Source organism: Chiloscyllium plagiosum, chromosome 11, assembly GCF_004010195.1.
Source record: "Chiloscyllium plagiosum isolate BGI_BamShark_2017 chromosome 11, ASM401019v2, whole genome shotgun sequence".
Taxonomy (NCBI): domain Eukaryota; kingdom Metazoa; phylum Chordata; class Chondrichthyes; order Orectolobiformes; family Hemiscylliidae; genus Chiloscyllium; species Chiloscyllium plagiosum.
The window spans coordinates 71,888,809-71,913,802 of record NC_057720.1 but is presented as its reverse complement, the minus strand read 5'-3'; the positions used below and the strand labels follow the sequence as shown (position 1 = coordinate 71,913,802).

The 24,994-nt window shown below is 38.4% G+C and overlaps 1 protein-coding gene across 2 annotated transcripts in view; it reads right to left on the bottom strand.

Annotated features, from left to right (window-relative positions):
- Positions 1–24,994, bottom strand: part of dennd1b (DENN/MADD domain containing 1B) — a 299,799-nt gene that overhangs the window by 26,191 nt on the left and 248,614 nt on the right. For both annotated transcript variants that reach the window (XM_043699790.1, XM_043699791.1), the window contains 5 exons: positions 22,830–22,920; positions 21,938–21,978; positions 15,129–15,197; positions 12,359–12,415; positions 11,663–11,776 (listed from right to left, as the gene is read on the bottom strand). In XM_043699790.1, coding sequence (XP_043555725.1) covers positions 11,663–11,776; positions 12,359–12,415; positions 15,129–15,197; positions 21,938–21,978; positions 22,830–22,920 — 372 coding nt within the window. The remainder of the gene's footprint in view (positions 1–11,662; positions 11,777–12,358; positions 12,416–15,128; positions 15,198–21,937; positions 21,979–22,829; positions 22,921–24,994) is intronic.

Here is a 24,994-nt window from a genome sequence, read left to right as displayed (position 1 = left end):
ATAAACATTGATGAACAGTGATAAAATCAAATAGTGACAAAGGGCACATCTAATTGCAAATTCAATTCTGATTTGCTCCACATTTACACCCCCTACACCACCCCCCCCCCCCCCTCCACATCATATTTCCACAGAAAAAGGCCACAACACAATAGCTGAGTGTTAATTTAAGAAAATCATCTTGTGGTAAAGCACGATTGTAGAGCTCTGCTGTGTGGAGTAAGGAAAACGAGTTGTCAAATGCAAAAATTAAATTTTCATTGGGCCATCTGTGTTACTGAGCATAAGCCAAGCTGTTTCCAGTCAGAAGGTATCTGTAAATGCCATGTATGTGCAGAAGGTGATGATTTTCCATCATGAGATCATGGCAAACTGTTTAAACTCCTTTTACTTTAAACACAACAAAATACAATTTCTTGTGAAAAGCCGTATCGAGGCAATTAAAAAAATCGCCTTAAACATCAAACCTTTTACAGGTCTCCCTTTCTTGCCAATAAAGACAAATGACTGAGCAACTATATCAATGTCAACCGCTTCACTAAAGGGCCTCTGTGAGAAAATCAATGGCAACGTGCTCAGCTCCCACAGCTTTCACAGATATCGATGTTTCCAGCGCAAAAAGTCTGAATTATCTATGGAAATGTGTAGAGGATCATTCTTTCTGGATGATCACAGTCCAGTGTTCTAAGAGAGTGTGACATCCAATAGAGATGTGGAAGGTATGCTGCTGTGCACAGTGCTAAGCTACAGGCCTGTTACTGTCAGAGCATGGCTGATTGACAAACCCAGGTACCCACTGTTTCTTGAATGTCAATATGAGCTTGAAAATTTCTGTCCGACTTGACAAAAGAAAGTAAACCTTCGTACTTTCATGTGCTCCTCAATCAATCACAGAAGTATCAGCAATCTTGAACTCAATAGTTGTCTCAGCAAACTTCGATTCTCCACACAGATTCACTTTTACAAAATGACCCAGCCAATTATCGAGCAGTTGTTACACATCTCCAATGATTCACTTTTGACAGTCCCAATACCACTCCAAGATGTACTGACTTGTAGCACAAAGCTTGTAAACTCATTCAGAGGGACCTACAAGGTCACTTGTAACAGAATTGAACATATTCAGAAAGACAAGAGAACTAGGTGCCCAGGATACTTCCCCGGGCAACCTGGGCTTCAAAATTCAGATCAATGTGAGACTATGGGACTTATTACCTGGGTTTTTTATGCTTCAGTTATTCCTGGATGATAATTTAGTTCTACTACTGCCTTATCAATGAATAGACAATAGACAATAGGTGCAGGAGTAGGCCATTCTGCCCTTCAAGCCTGCACCACCATTCAATATGATCATGGCTGATCATCCTTAATCAGTATCCTGTTCCTGCCTTATCTCCATAACCCTTGATTCCACTATCCTTGAGAGCTCTATCCAACTCTTTCTTAAATGAATCCAGAGACTGGGCCTCCACTGCCCTCTGGGGCAGAGCATTCCACACAGCCACCACTCTCTGGGTGAAGAAGTTTCTCCTCATCTCTGTCCTAAATGGTCTACCCCATATTTTTAAGCTGTGTCCTCTGGTTCGGCACTCACCCATCAGTGGAAACATGTTTCCTGCCTCCAGAGTGTCCAATCCTTTAGTAATCTTATATGTCTCAATGAACAATTCCCAAATCAAAACACCAAAATGTAAAGTATGGAAATGACAACATTTAATCTTTTGAGAGAGCCAACAACATTTAACGTTTAAACACAGTAATTGCTTATTATTAATCCAAATTCCATGGAGTTTTTATCTTGGTTCACAGAATCTCCACAGTGCAGGTAGAGGCCATTCAGTCCATCGACTCTGAACTGACCATCCAAACAGTCTGTCAGGGTGTGGGAGAGAGCAGATGAATGCCCAAGGTCTCTCTGATTGACCATGCAGGAATGCAAAGGTGGAAGCTAGCACTTGGATTGTGATGATTAAATTAATGAGGATTTGATACATGACTGATTCATCCAGGGAGGCATTGCTCGGGAAAACCATCTCCCTGGAGGACAACTCTGAGGTTAATTGTTGCCATGATGGGAAAGGGAAGGGACAAGAAGTAAACCCTTGTAGACTATGAATCACTTTGGGCTAAATCCAGGGAAATCAAGTCACTAGTTAAGGGAAGCATCCTTGTGAGATGAGAGTTTTATTCCCCCATTTTGTTAATGTAAAACAGGAAAGTTTTGTTCAATCGTTTAAAGTGTAAGTTTCCAACAAAGCATTGTTCAGTCAATATTTTTGCTTTAAGTCTGATTGTTACAGTGAAAGTTTTTAAATATGAAATCTTGTCATGGCATCCTTTCAGCTATCAACTGGAAGTTCTAATTTTTAGGTTATTGGTTTCTATGGGGATTTCTTCACAGATAAAAGACATCTGTACCTTTAGGTGTGCTTCACTGTGCATTCATCAGTGGGAAATTACACACTAACTAAAAATTCCAAGTCACGTTATATTCAACTATCTGTTGATGCAGCAATCTATTCAAATGTTTAACTAGTACTGCCACTATATAGAAACCTTTGGCTCTTTGTGTTATATAAAATGGAAGAGGAAAAGTCAAGCCAAAGAATTATGTAGCTTTGAAGTTTTTAGACTGGTACAATGAAACAATTCTCACATTATCAACTTTTCACCTTTCAGTATTGCTTTTGAATACAAATGTGGCAAAATTTTGACATTTCATTAAATTTCAAAGCAACTTAAGTAATGCTGTCAGATAAAAGATCTTGATGGTCTTCTGAGTGGGAGTAGACTTCAGTCTTTGCATAACAGTTCTTGTGAGGTTTATTTTCCTGCTGTGAACCTTTGAGAACTGCAAACCTTTCAGAGGGTAAAATATGCAGATTATTCCAAAACCCATTAAATTTACATTCTGGATCCACATTTTTTGAAAATAAGAAATGCTATTCTAGTACTCATATCTGCCACTGTTTCTTGAAATGTGGTTATTTTGTTCTATTGCCCTGTGAGGAACATCAGAATGCAATAAAACATAGACTAGCAGTTCTTGGCTTCCATCATTTAATTTTAATATTTGAGACTTCTGCGGGCTAAAATGGTTTCACAAAAGAAAAAACACCGATTTTAAAATGTCCACAGTAATTATCTGAACACAGGTTGAGCTTTGCCTTATGAAACCATAACTGAACAAGTTTGAACTGAATTGAACATCTTTATGAAAAGAGACTTAAATAATCAGTCATGAAGAAATCTCTCTCCTATTTTGATTTACACCTCTCTGACAAGTTTCACACATTGGAGATGAAAGCCATTTTATAATACAGCTTGAAAACAAGGAACTCAGATATTGGAAAACACAAACTAGCTGTATTTCAGGGAGCTTCTTCTGGCAGAGTAAAGGAAATGGATTTGTGACTGCAACTGGTAAATGTTCTTATCTGCCATCTCAGGAAGGACTAAACATGGTGATAAACTGAATTGAAGAAACAATCAAACATTGAGAACTCATTGCTGCAATATTCATGGATGCTCTTGAACCAGGACATCACTAACCAACCATGGTCTCAGATTAAAACTTAACACCTCAAGGATTTTGCAAGGATTTTAAACTGAAAATTATTTATCTGACCTACAAGTTAAATAGGTGAAGCAAATCAGACAGTTTAAATTTTGAGTTATGCCACAGGATTATAGTAAAGCTTTGCTTTTCTTGAAGTGGCTAGCGCAATTGACTTCTAATATATAAAAACGCCTTGCACTTACCAAAACATAACACTTCCATGAAATTTGCATTGACACATGACGGTAGTGTTGCTGAACCAGCAAAGTGCAAAGACAGAGCTATGCTATGTCAACAAATAATGTGAGACACAAAAACATCTATCAACAAAATGAGCTAAATCAGAGTGCAGCACACGGGAAAATGTTACACCATAACATTAAGTCAGTGAGAGCTAGTTTGAAATGATTTCTTTATTAAACTACTGACATCATAGTACTTTTTGTGACCTTTTAGTGTTAGATCTCCCATGTGCACTATGGTCCCTGGCTATCTACCCAACAAATTCCAATAGTTTTAATTTCACCTTCCTACAAACCATGACAAACATAGTTATGCCACAGACAGCCAAATATAAATATTAAAAACTACTTGGTATTTTTGTGATTTGCCACATTTTCCCTTCAAACAGTATCATAGTGTTTGGTTCAAACTGACATATGACTTCAATTAGTAAATTAAGATAAAATGCAGTTTCACAAAATAATTTGTTCTAAATTTTACTATACACATTTAAATTGGGAGTCACAGTTATGTGGACCAAGCTAATTAGATTTTTGAAAACATGAGCATGCATATATCTATAAAATAAATAACGTATAAGGAAATATTATTTCAGAATTGCAGATGAATAAATGTTCCTTCAAAAAAAGTCATTACCCGAACAAAAGATTTGTCTGTGTCCTGACAAAGGATGCCAACAAAAAGTAGCATTGTTCAACTGCATGGCTGAATTCAAAATCAGCTTATACTATGAGAGTGAAAACCAACACTTGCAGCAATGAACCACGTATTGTAATGCAAACACCACAATTTATTAGCTCCTAAAACACAGTAGAACACTAAATTGTGTTTATTCACACAGAACAACTTTTCCATTGGGAAATGCATCCTCTGCAGCAAGCATTCAAGTGAACAATATCACAAGATACTGGAACTATTATAGTTCTTGGCTTTGAGGAGATCTCACAAATAATACAGCAGTAAATCAGAAACTGGAATACATTTTAAGCACTTTTGTTTATTTTAGTCATGGGATACATCCACCATGAGGAAGCCAAGTTGTAGTGTGGGGGCAGGACTTCAGAGAAGGGATTGTTGGAAGACAGTGCAGACTTAAAGAGGGACAGCAGCTCCTTTGCCTATTGCTAACTGTTAATTTAAGGAGAATGAAGAAGTGGTCCATTTGTCAATTTAACCTACTGTTCTCCTGATACTGACTAATCTGGCACATTCACATTTCTGACTGTGTTTACTGAATATTACTTATCTCCATAGTTATTATCAACATTAATATTTTATAATTTGATGATGTGGCTAGCAATGCATTACCTTCTAAAATAATAAATTGGCCCTGAAGTTTTCAAATTTGTCAGGAGTTCCAATGGATTGACACAGCATTTTTTAAACGGCTTTGCATCTCACTTGTATTAGACACAACAACTTGGATCTCAAGCTGTGACGGATGCCTTTCCAGTGAGGAGCCTTGCATGTTATGCTCTGAGGGAAATGTTGGAACCAAACTATAATGCAACTCTTACATTATGTCTCAACTACCTTGTCAAATGCAACTAAAACCACAAGAAACCAGAATGACAAAAATAAACAGCAGCATAACTTCATTACACGTTTCCAATTACTACATTTTTCTATATAATCACTCGAGTTAATACTCAGAATTACAAAGTCATAAATCCTCTAGTCCAACTTGTCAATGACACAGTTTCCCAAACTAAACTTGTTCTATTTGCTTGCATATGGCCCATAAACCTTTCGTGTATCTGTCTAAATGTCTTTGAAATGTTGTAACTGCACTTGCATCTACCACTTCCTCTAGCAGTTCACTCCAGATACAAACTATCCTCTGTGTGAACATGTTGCCCCTTCAGGTTTCTTTTAAATCTTTCACCTCCCCCCTTAAAAATATTCCCTCTAGTTTTGAACTCTCCCACCCAGGAAAAAGGTCATTGCTCTTCAGCTTATCTATGTCCCTCATGATTTTATGAGCCTCCATAAGGTCACCTGCAACCTCCTACTTCCAGGGAAAATAGTCCCAATCTAACCAGCCTCTCCTTATAACTCAAACCCGCCAGTCCTGGTAACATAACAAATGAACATAAGAAATAAAAGCAGGAGTGGGCCATTTGGCCCATCGAGCCTTCTCTGACATTCAATAAGTTCATGGCTGATCTTTTCATGGACTCAGCTCCACTTACCCACCCGCCCACCATAACTCTCAATTTCTTCACTCTTCAAAAATCTATCTTTGCCTTAAAAACATTCAACAAGGCAGCCTTTTCTGCTTCATTGTACTGGGAATTTCACAGATTCACAATCCTTCAGGCGGGGTGAAATTGCTCCTTAACTTGGTCCTAAATCTGCTCCCTCTTATTTTGAGGCTACACCCTCTAGTCCTAAATTCAGCCATGATTGGAAACAACCTCCTTGCTTCTATCTTATCTATTCCCTTCATAATTTTGAATGTTTCTATCAGATCCCTCACCGCCCTCCATTCTTCTAAATCTCAACGAGTATAGACCCAGTCTACTCAATCTCTCATAAGCCAATGTTCTCAATTCCAGAATCAATCCAGTGAACCTCCTCTGCACCCCCTCCAGTGCCAGTACATGTTTTCTCAAGTAAGGAGACCAAAACCGTACACCCATTGCTGGGAATTGTGACCCGGCCAATTATTGTCATGAACTGCAGACATAATGTTTTCTGTTATTTATAAAACAAACTCATCAATGGGTTTCGTTTGGTAGTCATGTGGACAACAAAGCATTTGACCACAAGATGGCATAATTCAGTTATGCAGAGAAAGGCTTTTGCTGCACGTCAGTTCATGAGTAACAGACTTCCATGAAATCTCATCTTGACTTCAAACTTGATTACAGATGTTTTTAAAAATCCTCGCTATTTGTTGCACAGCTGCATTTCACGGCATGAACTGGAATTTCACAAAACAACTTGCACATTGGTAAGACAGGGAATATTGCTAATGTAAAGGACTGCATTTCCACAAAGCTTTTATCAGATATTACAACTATGTTCTGGTCTACACTGCTGAGGGGTAAATGTTAGCTCCACTCAGGAGGAAAACAAATGTATGACAGAGCAAAGAACTTCCTTTAACATGACAATTCACATCAAGACACAGATATTAGAGTGTTCCTCACCAAAGATTGCTCTCCATCATTTACTTTACCACATCCAAGCAAGCTACCTTCACTAAAACAAAGACGTCACAACAATAAAATGTTCCACTGCCTGCCTCATGGTGCCATCTCTGTAAAGTAACTCAGCCATGACCAGCTTCCCAAAGTAGTATGTGGAACCAGAAGACTGGGATTTTGGAAAAAAAAATCATCTCTAGGTTTTTGCAACTGAAGAAACTTATGATTTTGTTGACTGTTCAAAAGTCCATTACTTTCGTAGAAAATGAAGCAATTGCACAAAAAAAAGGATAAGACGATGAAATGCTAAGTGAGAACAAGATTATAAACGGTAAATGTTAATTTAATGAACTATTTAGAAAAAAGCTTCTAGGAATTCATCTGCAACATAGAGAAAGTTTAGTTGATACAGGTGAATGGTATAGAAGCAGGGTCATTGTGACATTGGGATAGGCACTGAATATCAGGTATTCACGCCTCACTGCTGTCAGCCTCTTCAAACTTGGGAAACTCTGCAAAATCTCTCATTCCAGACAACCATTAGGGAATTCTAAGAGCTGTTTTTATGCTAAAAAATGAAGAAGGAAGTTGAGATTTGTTTTTGAAAAGCAATATTTCTGAGAGATGCCACTGCACAATTAGTAAATATATTCCTTTAATAACTATCAAGAATTGTTCAAACAGACCTCAAGTATGGTCTACATTTGAAGTGTCAGAAAACTCATGGCAACTGTCACCAAGGATGACACAGGGAGTCCATTAAGAATGTGAGCTGAACGAACAAAACCAACAATTTTTTGGCAGATAATTAAAATGTTATGCAAGACTGGCTATGTTAAAAGAGATAGCAGGCAGAATTCATTTTAATTTCTGTACTTTTGAAAAGCAGTTGTATTCTTTTGTAAAGCAATAATAAAACTTAACAGACAGCCAAATATTTCTCCGAATCTACAGCCTGAAATAAATCAGTTGACATTTTCCCCAGTTACAAAGTGACAGACAATTTATTTAAAAATTCCACTGATCAATGAGATCTAACATGCAACACAACAGAACAGTCTATGATGAACCATTTAAGCATAAAATGTCAGTCATTTTTGTTGCCAAAATAGACCACAAAGTTTTTGGCAAATAACCCATAATTAGAAACAACTCATATTTCTTCATCTAGAAATAGACATTTTCTGCAGACTGGTGTCAGACCGTATGAAAAACATATTCTTGTTTTACTATAAATTGTATTTCGGTACTATGACAAAACTATTACAATTTATTTGTGAAGAATATTTATTTTGATTTTTTTTTTGGCAACCCCACATGGTTAACTGGGTGAAGTTACACCATTTATTTTCAAATCCAGAAAATAATTTCCATGGAAATGCCTAAACACCAAAATAGCCAGTGTACAAATAAAATTAATCTTGATTCCAATGGAATTCAAAGGGTCTACATCACAAGGAACTATCCAATTTTGATCCTTTTCAAACTTTCAGAGCCATTGTGAAACAGGAGTCTAGAAATGACTGAGAACCGTGTTCCATTACATTAATGATCAATGTTTTTGCATCAATTGCCTCTTTCTATTTTAATACAAATACCAATTCAAAATAAAAGTGGGTTTATGGCTCGGTTGGAAGAACAGAGATAGTGACTTCATCAAACATATTGAACAGGCAAATGTCATCTATCCCTGCAATTTTTAAATTTTGGCTCATTTCGTGGCAAATTTGTGTGAAATATAATTGAGCCTTATATAGTGATAAAATTATTTAATAAATATTACTTACCAGCCACAATGCTTAGAATGAAACTTTAAAAAGGAAGCATTGAAATGTTAATTTATTTCTCAGCAAAGACAACAGTGATGTTGTTAAAGAAATGTTAGCCAGATACATGGTCAGTCAGAGAAAATCTGCCTGAACAGTTTAACTTTGTTATTAAAGAAAATGCCTGCTCTTCTGTCACAGTTTGTCCATTTTACTGAATCTGTCCTTGAGCCATATTGTCTCTCCTTCACTGTCATCTATTCAAAATTCTCAACCTCCCTCCCTATGATCACTGTAACTATACCACATGGAATGGAATGATTAAGGAGTATGTTCACTACCACCATTGTAAAGGCAATTAGGAATGGGCAATAATTGTTGGAATTGCCAATGATGCTTACATCACAATAAATTTTTATTTTAAATGATGTAATTTAAAGGTACGCCTTTCAAAATCAGAACCGTCAATATTCACATTCACAAAGAATATGGGCATTGTGGAGAGACATTGTTACTAAAATTTACTTAAACTTTAAGTTAAAGAGGCCTTTAACCACACTTAAAGTCTTTGCATAAAGGAAAATCCTTTACTCTATTCCTTCTTATCTGATGGAGGAAACTATTTGGTTACTTGTGCAGCTGCTATTGGTACTCATTCATAGAACTAACTTTGGTAAAGAAGACCTCACAGCAAACACGTCACACTTTCTCAACACATCCTGGAGCCCTGTGGTTATTGTGCATTCTGTTTTTATGAATCAGGATTCTGGAAAACCTCTTGCAGCTTGGCCACAATGAACATATGAATGATCATTACATCATCTCTTCCCAAAAGCACTGCACAAACAAGAAATGATGATGCTCACAGGAGAGTGGAACAAGACCATGGAATAAGATACATTTCTACACAACAGCAACACTGCTCAAAGCAGTTGAGAGGGACATGAATCTGGAAGCGAGCTTGAAATTTTAAAGATGGAAATCTTGTTTAATGTTTGTAAACAGTGATGCTTACCATCTGTTTACTTGTGCCCAGTAATATTTTCTGGCAATCACAGATAAAACGTACTGCTTTGACCATCTCCCACACACATACAAGCAAACCTATCACCCATAGTTACATGGACATTAAGCTTCCTGTAAACTATGTGGCAATAATAGATCTAAGTATTCCCAATCTAACTTGCTGGAACTTCAAAACGTCACATACATGATTCCTGACCAATAATTTAAATTTCCAACAGCTGAATGCATTATAAAATGGATCATGAGAAAAATGAAGCATTAGTCCTGTTTTAACAGAAATGCCTAAAATTACATTCAAATATGACAATGTAATCAAAAGACCCAACTCGCAGGAAGGGAGTGGAAGAGGAGGTATACTGAGGTTCATTTAATATCTTAGATGACTTCCAAACAATGTTTTGCTATTAAGTCATACCAGCATAGATTGAGCCACATGAACCCTAGCGCAGGACTTGCTTAGGACTTCCCAACTCAATCACAATTGTGTCAGCCTATCAGTTAAATAAGGGCGTCTGAAATAACAGCACAAGTTTAGAGTACTGACACTTTGTGTCAGCATACTGTACTCAAACAAAATAATGAAAACAAACAGGTTAGTCATGATGATTCTATTCCAGCATTTATGCTGCTGAATTCAACTTCTTTATTCGAATGTCGGACTCAGAGGAACTTAAAGCTACATTTACCTATCTGTTGTCAAAATGAGGGAATCAGCTACAGCAAACACTGTCAAAAATTCAAAGTACAAAACTGATGGTATAAAGTGAGCTTCTAATAAAGTGAGCTTCTAATAAAGTGTTACGGCTTATTTTCCTGTAGCCACAAGTCTCTTTTCAAGTGAACAAAATCTAGGCCATATGGTGCTGCAGAACTCATGATGCGGTGAAAAGCGTTCACCATCATTTGCAGTGAAATTAAATCATAACTTCTGCTGACCACACAGGCAGAGTTAAAAATGGAAATCTGGAGATTGTTATGGCGACATGGGGTTGCATCTAAAAGTTCCATGAGAAAGGAATCCAGTTGGCTCTTTCTTCAAATATTTTGAATGTTGTGAAGTTGACATACTTAGCTGATAGATAGGACTAAGTTCAGCAGAAATAGTTGTGGCTTGTCTATTCCAGTGTAAGTGCAATGTTCAATAACGTAGCAAGTACTATTTACTGCCAAACAACATTTCAACCCCTAAATATTATCTTTCATAAGCACAAATCCTTGTCTTTTGAAATGTAATTATTGCTGGACATTATGAAAAGTAAAAGATAAATAATTTTGACTTTTTTCTCTCTTAATCCCATATTTTATTGTCTTGCTTTATTTCAATACCTGTGCCTTGTTGTTGCATTGATGGGTCGAACAGACACTTGCTGGCTCACACTGTTTCCCACTCAATAATATTCTTCAATCTCAATGCCTCGTGAGATATACAGATACTTGCTCTGTTCACACAGGTCCCAACTGATGTATAAAAAAATATAACAAGTAGGTCCTACAGCTGCTCAAGCCTGCCCACCACTCAGCACTGTCATAGCTGATCCTACTCCACTCCCTAAAACCCTAAATTCCTTGAGAAATCAGAAGTCTACTTTAAAATTTAACAGCCAAAGTTTAACATGAGGCAAATCTGGCCAAAAGTTGTGGTTCACCTAATCTAATGCCGCAAACTCAATTTTTTTTTCGTATTATAAATTATTTACGAGGTTGGATGTCAGTCGCATGCTGATTTGAGAGACAGATTATGTGCAAGGCATAGCACTGCCAATAATGCAACATTCAGTATAAATAAGAATGAATTCCATGAGAACTAATTCGCAAAGGTTTTCAAAACTAAACAGATTAAAAACAAAGTACAGGCAACTGGTGTTGGAGTGTGAATATAAATAGAAACGAACAATCAATACCACTCCTTTTCTTACCCGTTTGCGTTTAGTGGCTGGAAGACGGTTCTGTAATAGATCAGAGTTTGATCGTCTTTGCAGGTTTGGAGATAGACTTTCGTTATGATGCAAGTCTTCTTCTTCAGTTGATTCCTACACAGATATTAAAATTACTCAGTAGCAGTTCAACTTCATTCTTTGATTTGAAGCAAGCAAATACTTGTAAACTAATTACCATTTTCAGTATTTGCATCCAGCCCCCAATAAGAAAGAGCTTTCTCCAATATAAACTTGAATATCAGTTTAGAGATATAAGATCAGACTGTAGGAATAATGATTTTTGTTGCCAATAGCAGATGTTTTTACATTTTTAGTCTGCTGCTCGTTTCGTACAAATTTTGCGTGCAAGTCAAATTGATTTCAGTCCCAATTTGACATTTAACTGTGATATCAAAACAATTGATTTGATCAAAACACACATTTTGTTCCAAGCAATATTTAGGACATCAATATTTCTGTAATAAAATATGCAAACAAAAAAAAAGGGTTCATTCAACCTCAGCATAAAACAATAACAGATCAAGATAGCCTGAGGGTCAGTTATGAAAAATGTATGTTATTGAACAAAGAATGAAGCAAATTTCACAAATCATTAAGAGACAATGTCTCTTGTAACTTCCCCATTTTAGATATTTCAAAGACGACAATGTCACTGAAGTCAGAAATGTTATGTACCTTCTGTTTTAACATGCTCTTCACTTCTTTGATCCCCATCTTAGCTTGGTTCTTAGCCTTGAAGAAAAAAAATGGTTTGATACAGCCTTCCCATTAAATGTGATACAAGTTTCTCAAAATGAAATCTGAACAGTCATAAGAGGTTTTCTTTAAAGTTACTACTAGAAACAGTTTGTCTCACCGTGATGGCACCCTTCATAATTATTTGGCTGAGCCAGCCAATTCATGAGAGACACAAAGTAGAAAATGATGATTAAGTTTCCATATGTATGCATTTATTAAATAATAAAACCAAACCTTTACTCTTGGATTGATAATTTAAAATTAAATATTTTTAACTTTCAGCTATTATCCATCTGCTTTGATTGCCTTCACTAAAGCACCTTTGTCCCTTTTGATGTGTAACAATGAAAGTAGCCGACAAGTGACTCTTAGATGTCAATGAAAAATTATGTTTATCTTCAATTTTTTTCTTAGGTATTAAATTTTCAATACCAAAATGCTTTATAATGGCAACTCACCAAGTTAGAAACATTTCTTGAAAGAAAAACTTAATTGAGCAACCTCCTGCCTATTGCATGGTTTCCTTCTTTTAGTACCCAACAACAAACAGCACTTCATGAAACCAGAAGCCAGTCTATTCTGGAATGTGTCTTTGAAGTAAATTCTCAATAAAAGGGACAGCAGCACTATCCAAAGTTAATTTGAAATCAGACAGGTAGGTGCAGAAGAAGCAATCTTGAGCAAGTTTCTCTTTTAGTACATGAGGTTTGTCTGTGATAGCTCTTCAGTCTTAAAGACACTGTGCACTTCTCCATGAGGAGAAGGCCAAACAGCCTGCTCCTGGCCTTGAGTCAACATCACTCAGCAGGACAAACAGCTTTGCATGATTCATGCATATTTCAACTCCATGTGAAGTGCACCTGGCCTCCAGTCCACACCAGGCCCAAATAGGGAAGTAGTCACGTAACTCATTCTACAGGTAAACCTCATACAATTACTCAGCTGCAAAGCCCCTTTGGGACAGTGTACTATGTCATCAGGTGTTAATGACAATTCTGATCTTACAACTAGCAATATAAACTCAAAAATGAATAGTCTAATCTAATTTGTGCACATTACAGAGTTTACAAAAACACATTCTCTCAAATACCAGTGAATACTTATTGCAACATTTATACGGGTGGCAATAGATGGCTGAACATTATCTGCGAAACTATTGCTGAAATATTTGCAAACAATGCTATTGATGTGGTAATGATTACATATTGGATCCTGTTCTGTTCCCAGTTTGCATTTTCTGTCAATTTTCAGATATAACAGATGAACTTTTGAATTACCCTTCACCCTTAATGCTAGAAAGGCAGCTATCCCTACAGTCACTGATGTCAGTTACCATTGTGCAACAAATTGAGATCGTGTTTCAGCTCGGCTCTTGATTTTCCAGGGGCAATTTGGCCAAACCAGTGCAAAAGACTGCGGAATTTCAGTTGTAAATTATGTCCCTCACAAACTGAGTGCTTGCAATCTTTTGTGATGAAAGCTTCCTCTGCTTAGATCAAATTTATCAGTATGTCAGCCTTCCACTTGAGGTCCTTCAAGAAGGCTCTTCAATTAGATTTATTTTGAGAGAAGGGCACTCGCGACTAGCTTTTGAATTAAATTTATTTTTTATGTTTAAAGGCAAAGAAACTGACTAATGTACATGAATGAGATTAGCAAATGGTTCTGCATTTTAACTTTCAGTTAAGATCAGGTTACTTAAATGGTGGATGAGATACTATCAATCAAAATGCTTTAATATGCTAAAAAAAATTTCCTGTTCTAATAATAACATTGTACCAGCCTACTACTCTTAAATATATTAAGGATTATCTTTTAATGTGAGGGAATAAATAAACAAATATGTTCTAAAATGTTGCTTGATTGCTGATGGAAGATTTTATAAGATTACTACACAAAATTACACAAGTGATTTTCCAAAATGTAAAAGTAATTTCACTTTGTGAATCATGATTGTCGTAAATTATCAAAGAAGTGCTAACTTTCAAATGAATGATAGGAGGCAATATGGAGCAATTATTTTTCAAATATTTTCTCTTTCGCAAAGCCATGGAAGAGATTGCAGCCAACGATTTCCCCAGTTTTCTTCTCTCATCACACCAAAAATAAATTCCCAATTCCAGGGATAAAAACATATGCACGTAGTATTATGAAGAAAGGTCCGGTTGCAGCCTTAATGATTAGATTCCCTACATTGTGGAAACAGGCCCTTTGGCCCAACAAGTCCACACCGACCCTCCGAAGAGTAATCCAACCAGACCTAACACTATGGGCAATTTAGCATGGCCAATTCACCTAACCTGCACATCTTTGGACTGTGGGAGGAAACAGGAGCAACCGGAGGAAACCCACGTAGACATGGAGAGAATGTGCAAACTCCACACAGACAGTTGCTCAAGGCTGGAATCAAACCTGGGTCCCTGGCGCTGTGAGGCAGCAGTGCTAACCACTGAGCCACCGTGCCACCTCCAGAGATTTCAACATTGGTCTCAACTAAAGATTTACAATTAATAAAAGTGATCACAGATTGTCCTTAAGGAACTCAGAGTTTAATTTTAAACCAGATACATCAACAAAACACAAGCATAACCCTGAGCAAAACATTAATCTATTCCTACTTATTGAATACATTATTTGCATTCTCACAGTCTATCTATAGTACTGCAGCACCTCGTTGAACATGTTGGCATCCAGGTTAGGGACTTACAAATTTGTATGCTGTCTTCATGGCAGGATTGGCTTTCGTCATCACTGTATTTATCAAAGCTCCACCTTTCTGGAAAGGAAAGAAAATCTGGCTTAATTTAACTGTTTTGGTTAATGCTTTGCATCTGGAAACTTAGTCTGGTACTTATGCAATCATTAAACTTAATTTTGTTGATGCACCTATGCCTTCTGTTGTGATGATATAAAATATGGACAAGTGATTTTTTTAAAAAACTCTGTCTTCTGACTTAACAACTGGGAATTTCAAGGGCTAAAATCATTTTTAAAAAGGAACTATAAATACTTACTTTAAATGGCCACAGTTTTCACCTGACAATATAGATTGGCCAAGTCCCATGAGGCTAACAGAGGTTAAACAAGAGACAACCTTCGCTAAAAATGACCATTTCTCCCAAGGGCAATGAAGCGAGCTAGCAAGCCAATGTGGAGAGGCATGAAAACACCCTCACTTCCTCTTCTGATTTGTACCTTTTGGAGAATATGTACAAGTTGGATATGAAGCTTTACATACAGTCTTAAAAAAAACCCTAAAAACAGAGGATTTTCTGCTGACCAGACAGTCATCCTGTGAACGTTATTGGGAGGTGCACATCAGGACTCTGTGGAATTCTCATCAAAGCACACTCCAAAGAAATTTCTTTGAAAACAGAATTTTCCATCGAGCAATTCTTCTACTCCTGGAAGCCTCAGAATCTCCATTCAAATTGGAGACTTCACAGCAAATTATTTACTCAAAAAAGTTAGGCAATGACATATCTAGTTTGACTCTTCAGTAACTATTCAACCGTTCTCATACGTACCTTACACACCTTCAACTGCACTACCCCTAGACCTTGACTTGACTGTGCTCCCTTCCTCATCTGCTGAACTGGACCCAATACCTAATCCCTAGGACACGACTTGACGACCTTTGTCACCAGACCTGAGAAGACTGCCCCTCACTCCCTTCTTGATCAGGATACTGAGAAATTCAAAGGGTAACTACAATATTTATGAATGCTGATGATTCAAGATAACAACTAACAAACTGTGGTCTCAGGCTAATCGTCGTGTGGCCATATTCATACCAGAGCAGAGGCGCTGCTCTCTTATTAGTAACCTCAGACTGGCGATCAGAATTGAGCCCATGCTGTTGGCATCACACTACTCTGAAAATCAACGACTGAGCCAATTGAGCTAAACCGATCCGGGCTCTGGCCCCATATATCGATTCTCCCGCTCCTCAGATGCTGCCTGGCCTGCTGCGCTTTACAAGCGGCACACTCTCCACATTCATTCGTTACGTCTCACAGGAGGGGTGTGTGTGTGCGTGCGTGTGCGTGTGTGTGTGTGTGTGTGACGGGTGAGAGAGCGCACGAATCCACAGGAGCCAAACATCCGATCGTGTGCAGGAACGAATAACTGCAGATGCTGGAAACTGTACTGAAAACAACAAATGCTGGAGATCACAGCAGGTCACACAGCATCTGTAGAGAGAGCAAGCTAACATTTTAAGTCATTATGACGTTTCTCAAGATTAAACTTCCCCACTCTCTCACAAAAGAAAACCTCATTGTTTATGGCGAAAACAGTTAATGACAGTTTAATTGTGGAAAGGTCGAGCCACATTCAGAAAAGAACATAAACCTTGCTTGTGACTAAGAGTGGGAAAGGTGAAAAGCTAGTTCATCCTTCCTCACCTGGTTGTAAAACACCTCTGTAAAGTGCCCGACAAAGGATCAATTCTATATAGTTTTTATTTCTTCAATGAATGTACTGTTTGTACCTGTTCCTTCAGTTTCCTTCTATTATTAATGTAGTTATTGATTATACAGTCATTTTCATAGCTTTCTCATATTTTTCCTTCAATGCTAGCTCTTTTGTCCAAGTTATGTTTGAAGTTGCAGTCTTAATTCAAGTTGGGTACATAATCTAGACTGAAAATTCAGTGCTGCATTGAGCAGGCAGTGCATTGCATGTTTTAGATCAGATAGATAACCAAAGAGATAACCACCGAAATGTTCAGAAGGTCCGGAAACAATTCAATTACTCTTTCTCGGAAAAATAAAAAGATCTCATGATCTCCTGCCCAACAGTTCCTTAATCAAATTAATCAGAACAGAGTGACTGATCCTTTAGCAGAGCTATGAAACCTGGGTGTGCCTACAAATGCAAACACTCTTCTAAATATAACCAACTGACTGCGACACATTGTGAAAGAGTCTGGAAAATAAAAGGTACAGCTCAAACACAAAAATAAAACAAAGAACTGTGGATGTTGGAAACATGAAACTAAAAGAGAAATTGTTTGAGAAACTCAGCAGATCCCGCAACATCTGTGGGATAAAAAAGCCGAGTTGATGTTTTGAGTCTCATGGTCCTTGCATTCAGAAGGAGGATCACTGATTTTGAAATGTTAACTCTGCTTTCTCTCCACAGATACTGCCAGACCTGCTGAGTTTCTCCAGCAACATGTTGTTGTTCTAATGCAAGTTGATCTTCCCTAATTTCTTCAAATGCTCTCACTTTGTTTTATGGAAATTTAAGTTTTTGCTTTGTTTCTATGAATTTAATCGATTATTGTGCTGTACTCCACCATTAATACCCTGGGGACGGAACAGCCCGAGGCCCTGTTTATTGCAACTGGCAACTTCAATCAAGCCAATCTAAAGAAGGTGTTGCCCAAGTATCACCATAACATTATCTGCCCCACTAGGGGCCCGAGCATTTTAGACCACTGCTACACCACTGTGAAAGATGCCTACCACTCCATCCCCCGCCCTCATTTCAGGAATTCAGATCACAATGCCAAGTTTCTTCTCCCAGCTTACAGGCAAAAGCTCAAGCAGGAGACCCCCTCGCGGATACAGGTCCAGTGCTGGTCGGAGGAGGCAGAGGATCATCTCCGGTGCTGTCTGGAATCAGCTGATTGGGCCATGTTCAAACAGTCCACAGGCACCTTGGATGAGTACGCCACCACTTTCACAGACTTTATCAGCAACTGTGTGGAGGACTGCATACTGAGGAAGTCAATCTGGGTGTTCCCTAACAGGAAACCCTGGATGAATCAGGATATACAGAACCAGCTAAAAACCAGGAGTGAGGCCTTCAGATCAGGAGGCCCACTCAAATAAAAGGAATCCAAGTATAACTTTCGAAGAGCCATTAAGACAGCCAAGGACCAATACCGATCCAAACTAGAGACCCAGACAGACAACTGGCGACTATGGCAAGGACTGAATGACATTACAGATTCTAAAAAGAGACAGTGCAAGATAGTAGACGATGACATATTACTCCCAGATCGTCTCAATGTCTTCTATGCTCGCTTTGAGCAGACTTTCGGCAGAGAGGTAACACCTATTCTGACAAGTCCTGATTAATCTATCCTAACAGTCACTGCATCAGAGGTCAGAGCATCAGAATCCAAGGAAAGCGATGGGACCAGACGGAGTATCAGGTCGTGCACTCAGTGCATGTGCAGATCAACTGGTGGAGGTCTTCTCGGACATCTTCAACCTCTCCCTGCAGCAGGCCAGTGCCCCTGCCTGTTTCAAGAGGGCCAACATCATTGCTGTGCTGAAGAAGCCTCATGCAGCATGTCTCAATGACTACCGCCCAGTGGCCCTAACTTCGATGGTCATGTATTGCTTTGAAAGGCTGGTCATGACATTAATCAACTCTAGCCTCCCCTCTACTCTTGACCCACTCTAATTTGTCTATGGGACCAACAGATCCACATCAAATGTCATATCAATTGCCCTCCACTCCTCCCTAGAACATCTTGACACCAAGAACAGCTACGTAAGAATCTTACTCATTGATGACATTTCAGACTTCAACATCACTATCCCCTCGAGACTGATTACTGAACTTGGTGATCTTGGAGTAAGCCTCACTCTCTGCAACTGGATCCTCAGTTTCCCGATCCACAGGCCTCAATTCATGAAGGTTGGGGACAATATTTCAACTTTTATTCCTGATGAAGGGCTTTTGCCCGAAACATCGATTTCGCTGCTCGTTGGATGCTGCCTAAATTGCTGTGCTCTTCCAGCACCACTGATCCAGAATCTGGTTTCCAGCATCTGCAGTTATTGTTTTTACCTCATCCTCACTAACACTCAACCCTGGAGCCTCCAGGGGTGCATATTCAGCCCCCTACTATACTCACTGTATACCCATGACTACACTGCCAAATACCAGACTAATGCCATTTACAAGTTCGCTGATGACACCACCATAGTTGGTCAAATCTCAGATGACGACGAAACAGACTACAGATAGGAGGTGGAAGACTTGGAAAAATGGTGCACCGAGAACAACCTCGCTCTCAATGCCGGCAAAACCAAGGAACTCAATATTGACTTTCGGCTGGATGTTACTCATGCCCCTCTACATTTGATCAGCGCAGAGGTGGAACAAGTGGAGAATGTCAAGCTCCTGGGAGTGGTCATCCACAACAAGCTTTCTTGGACTCTTCATGTGGACGCACTGGTTGCAAAGGCCCAACAACGTCTCTTCTTCCTCAAGCAGATGAGGAAATTTGGCATGATAGCGAATACCCTTGCCAACCTTTATAGGTGCGCCATCAAGAGCATTCTGTCTGGATGTATCACTACCTGTTATGACAACTGTACCGTTCAAGATAGGAGACGGTTACAGAGAGTAGAGAACTCAGCCTGGACAATCACAAAGGCCAACCTCCCATCTACAGAATCCATCTACCAGGCCCACTGTCAAGGAAAGGCCGCCAGCATTCTCAAAGATCCATCCCACTCTGGCGAGGTTTTTCTACAACCTCTACCATTCGGAATGTACAGAAGCCTGAATACATGCACCAGCCGGTTTTGTAACAGTTTCTACCCGACTGTAGTTAGAATACTAAATGGACTCACAAACTCTTAACATTCGCCTATAGCTGTGTTCTTGTTTTTGCCACTGTTTACCTATTAATTACTATCTATGCTACTTAACTCTGTGATCTGTCTGTATTGCTCGCAAGACAAAGCTTTTAATTGCACCTTGCTACAATTAAATTAAATTAAATTCAATTCAATTATTGTGCTGGTTCTTTAAGTTATTTTAACCTCCTTAGAAAGCCATTGAATCAAGTCTTTCTATATTAATGTTGCTAAATATGGTTTTACATAGCTATTGGATTCAGCCAATTTACCAGATTTATCACAGACAATGTGCGAGAGACTCAGGAGGTCTGGCAGCATCTGTGGGGAAAGAAACAGATTTACCGTTTTGAGTCCAATATAAATCAAGTTCTGAAGAAGTGTCAAACTGGACTCAAAATGTTAACTTTTGTGTGTCTTTCCGCAGATGTGGCCAGACCTGCTGAGTTTCTCCAGCATTCTGTGTGCTTGTTTTAGAATCTGGGGGCCATGGTGGCTCAGTGGTTAGTACTGCTGCCTCACAGTGCCAGGGATCCGGTTCAATTCCAGCTCAGGCAACTGTGTGTGGCATTTGCACATTCTCCTCATGTCTGCATGGGTTTCCTCCAGGTGCTGCGGTTTCTTCCCACAGTCCAAAGCTGTGCAGGTTAGGTGAATTGGCCAATCTAAATTGCCCATAGTGTTCAGCGGGGTGTAGGTTAGGTGCATTAGTCAGGGATAATGTAGAGTAATAGAGCTGGGGAATGGGTCTGGGTAGGTTACACTTTGGAGGGTCGGTGTGGGCTTGTTGGGCCGAAGGGCTTGTTTGCACACTGTAGGGATTCTAATTCTAATTCCAGCTTCTGTAGCATTTAAATATTAGACTTATCCCCAGTGAAATTTATTTAGTGTGGGCAGTCAAGGGTAAATGATCAAGTTTAATATGTATGTATACATCAAAACAGTGTAACCTACAAACAGAAGCAATTCTAAGGCCACCCAAAAGTTTGCCTGCCCAGACTAAAAATCCTGACTCCCAATTACTCGATGAAAAGTTTGACTGTACTCACTTTATCTCAAGGATATTTCAAATTATGTACTATTTACAAGTTCATTCATTGAGTCTCAAGCTCCTTTTAAAATTCAAAGCAATTACAATATGTAATAGATGGAAACACTCATTGCAATTTCACATAAGAAATGTTCATTGACAACACCATTCTCGTAGTTGAGATCTCAGCTCTCTTTCATTTCATTAATTTTGGGCAATATTATCAACACAAATTTGCAACATTGAAATTTCATCCTGAATTCATAATTCATGTAATAGACTTTGAGTTTCAATGTCAAGAACGTCCTCTGATGTACTTAGTGGAGCACAACGTCTCATCCCTATTGAGGGTTTCCATTTATAATTGTTCATGTTACAAATTAATCTGCTGACAGCAGCATATGAAATGTCATGCTACACAATATGAAGAGTTGACTACTCTTTAAATCATGTCCTTATTTCAGAATACTAACTTGTGCTTTTTTCAGGTATTCACCGTTCATTTCAGCAATGCTTATGGATTCATCTGTAGAGTTTGCAAATTTCCCAATAACTTCTGTTAAACTACCTTCACTTTTTGATGCGATGAATCCATGTTAATATGTATGCCTGTCAAATCATCAGGAAAGCTTAATGTAGGATAAAGGTTCACCCTATCAAGCCTAGGATGGTTCAGAGCCCAAAGATTAAAATAAAATGTTCTGAACAATTAGGCCAAATCCTCAAATAGCATTTTGAAGATTATTGCTGCAGAAATATTTCAGTTAATCACAATTGCAGTTCTGGGTAAGCATCATTATTCAGCACAGTCAAACTATAGCGATGTAACTAGAAATAAGTGTGCTCTGTTGATTTACATCAATAGGCATATTGACTCACCTTGACTGTGTGCATCCATTGCTGGTAAGATTTTGAATTTCCTGTGGATAATTAACAAAGGTTTGACGGTTACTCCTTTTGTTACAAGTAAAGATATTCAAGTAACATTTCATGGGGTGAAGTAGGAGAGCAAAAATAGCCTTTAAATATATTTCAGATTGTGCACACAGCATTTAAAGGGAAATGTGCATAAAAAAAACCTCATCTAATTTGAGCTTGGATGCCAGTTTATTTTTCCATATTCTGCTACTTTTGCATGAAGGCTCATTACTCAATTATTCTACAACCTGTTTTCCACTAGTCAAGGTCAATTACCTCAAGTGGGCAAAACACTTTGCTCTTTATACTGACTTTCTCTTTCAGGCTTTCTCCTGCTCCTGATCTCTTCCTACATGGATATTCAACATTAGAATTGAATTTTGGCATTTCTTTCTCATCCCCATACCCACAATAAGTTAAAGAAAAATGCTCATTAAAGAGTTTTTGCTCATGGGCGAGATGACTAAAATTTATTCCCCCTCTCTCAAATAAAGGTTTTATATGGACATATTCTAATGCAAGTCTTTCCATAATTAGGCTTCAGCTCTCCCACACAGGGAAAAAAAACTCAATTCTTCAGATAAAAGCAACAGAACAAAGAATTCAGAATTGACCTCTTAGGTGCAAGAATATCAGTTGTGCTTTTTTAAAACAAATGCATCCCAAATAATAAGCAAAATATAGTTCAAAATTATGATCTGGTTAGTGGAAAACTGATCAATGCAAAGCCCAGACATTATCCTCAACTAAGGATAAGACAGAGAAGAGCAGAATTGCGATATCTGGAAGAATCCTACCTAAAGGAGATAATTAGCAAAAAAATAGTACATTTCAATACAAGTTCATGCCTTACCTCCACTATAGCCTCCCACAGTTATCTCATCTTCGAAAACATCAGAAAATCCTTTCCCTGAATTTAACTTTTCCAACCTCCCGTCGATAAACTAACAAAAAGATAAAAGTAATATAATTCAGTGAAGAGGACAAGTAAAATCTATGGCAGTGACACCCATTTTGGTTTACTCTAATGCAAAAAAAAAGTATGATTAGGGCAATTACAGGACTATTTGCAAATCTATAGGTAGTTAGCTGATATTGTTTAGCAGTGCGGGCACCACAGTTGGTCGCATTAGCCTTTGATGAATGGTGATAAAGCAGACAATGGGTTTAATCTCCTGTTAGTTTTACATGTGCATGCATGAATTTCAGAAGCAGACAGAACTTGACTGCACATTAACACATAAGCAAAATACTGCAGATGCCACAAAATTTGAACTTAAAACAGAAAATGCTATAAATATTCAGCAGGTCTGGCAGTACCTCTGGAGAGAGAAACAGAGTTAATATTTTAGAGCAATGACAATGATCTTCATCATGATTGGCTGTGTAATTCTATCACCTAAAATTAAAAGATGAAAAGTTACTGCCCAACTTGCACAAAAGAAACAAAGATCACTTCCATGAAACAAGCCAAATCCTACACAGTTCATTAAATTTTACACAAACAAAAACAAAAATTGCTGGACAAACTCAGCAGATCTGGCACGAGCTGTGAAGAGAAAACAGAGTTAATATTTTGAGTCCAGTGATCTTTCTTCATTAAATGACTCAGAGAACTATCATGAACCTCAATGAAAAGTAATTTTTACAGCTTCAGGACAGAAAGTAGCTCGACCTTCAAATCCAGAGCATTTAAACAGTATTCTTTCTTCTCAAAAAGTTATTAAATTCATGCAAATTGAAAATAGAAAGGAAATCTTGCATTTATATAGCATCTTTCAGGATCACAGAATGCTCCAAAGCATTTTGCAACAATTAAAGCAACTAATTTGCACACAGCAAGCTCCCATGAACAGTAGCCATCTGTTTTTGTAATATTGATTCTCACATAAATATTGGCAAGAATTAAGGAGAATTAATACAATTAAGGAGAATCTAAAGAGTTTTTACAAATACATTAAGGACAAAAGGGTAGGTAGGGAGAGAATAGGGCTCCTCAAAGTTCAGCAAGGTGGCCTTTGTGTGGAGCGACAGAAAATGGGGGAGATACTAAATGAGTATTTTTCATCAGTATTTACTGTGGAAAAGGATATGGAAGATATAGACTGTCGGGAAATAGATGGTGACATCTTGCAAAATGTCCATATTACAGAGGAGGAAGTGCTGATTGTCTTGTGAAATGGGTAAAGGTGGATAAATCCCCAGGACCTGATCAGGTGTATCCGAGAACTCTATGGAAAGCTAGAGAATTGATTGCTGGGCCTCTTGCTGAAATATGTGTATCATTAATAGTCACAGGTGAGGTGCCGGAAGACTGGAGGTTGGCAAACGTGGTGCCACTGTTTCAGAAGGGTGGTAAGGACAAGCCAGAGAACTATAGACCAGTGAGCCTGATGTCGGTGGTGGGCAAGTTGTTGGAGGGAATCCTGAGGGACAGGATGGACATGTATTTGGGAAAGGCAAGGACTGATTAGGGACAGTTAACATGGTTTTGTGCGTGGGAAATCATGTCTCACAAACTTGATTGAGTTTTCAGAGGAAGTAACAAAGAGAATTGATGAGGGCAGAGCAGTAGATGTGATCTATATGGACTTCGACAAGGTTCCCCATGGGAGACTGATTAGCAAGGTTAGATCTCTCGGAATACAGGGAGAACTAGCCATTTGGATACAGAACTGGCTCGAAGGTAGAAGGCAGAAGGTGGTGGTGGAGGGCTGTTTTTCAGACTGGAGGCCTGTGACCAGTGGAGCCACAAGGATCGGTGATGGGTCCTCTACTTTTTGTCATTTACAGAAATGATTTGGATGAGAGCATAAGATGTACAGTTAGCAAGTTTGCAGATGGCACCAAAATTGGAGGTGTAGTGGACAGCGAAGAGGGTTACATTAGATTACAACAGGATCTTGACCAGATGGGCCAATGGGCTGAGAAGTGGCAGATGGAGTTTAATTCAGATAAATGCGAGGTGCTGCATTTTAGGAAAGCAAATCTTAGCAGGACTTATACACTTAATGGTAA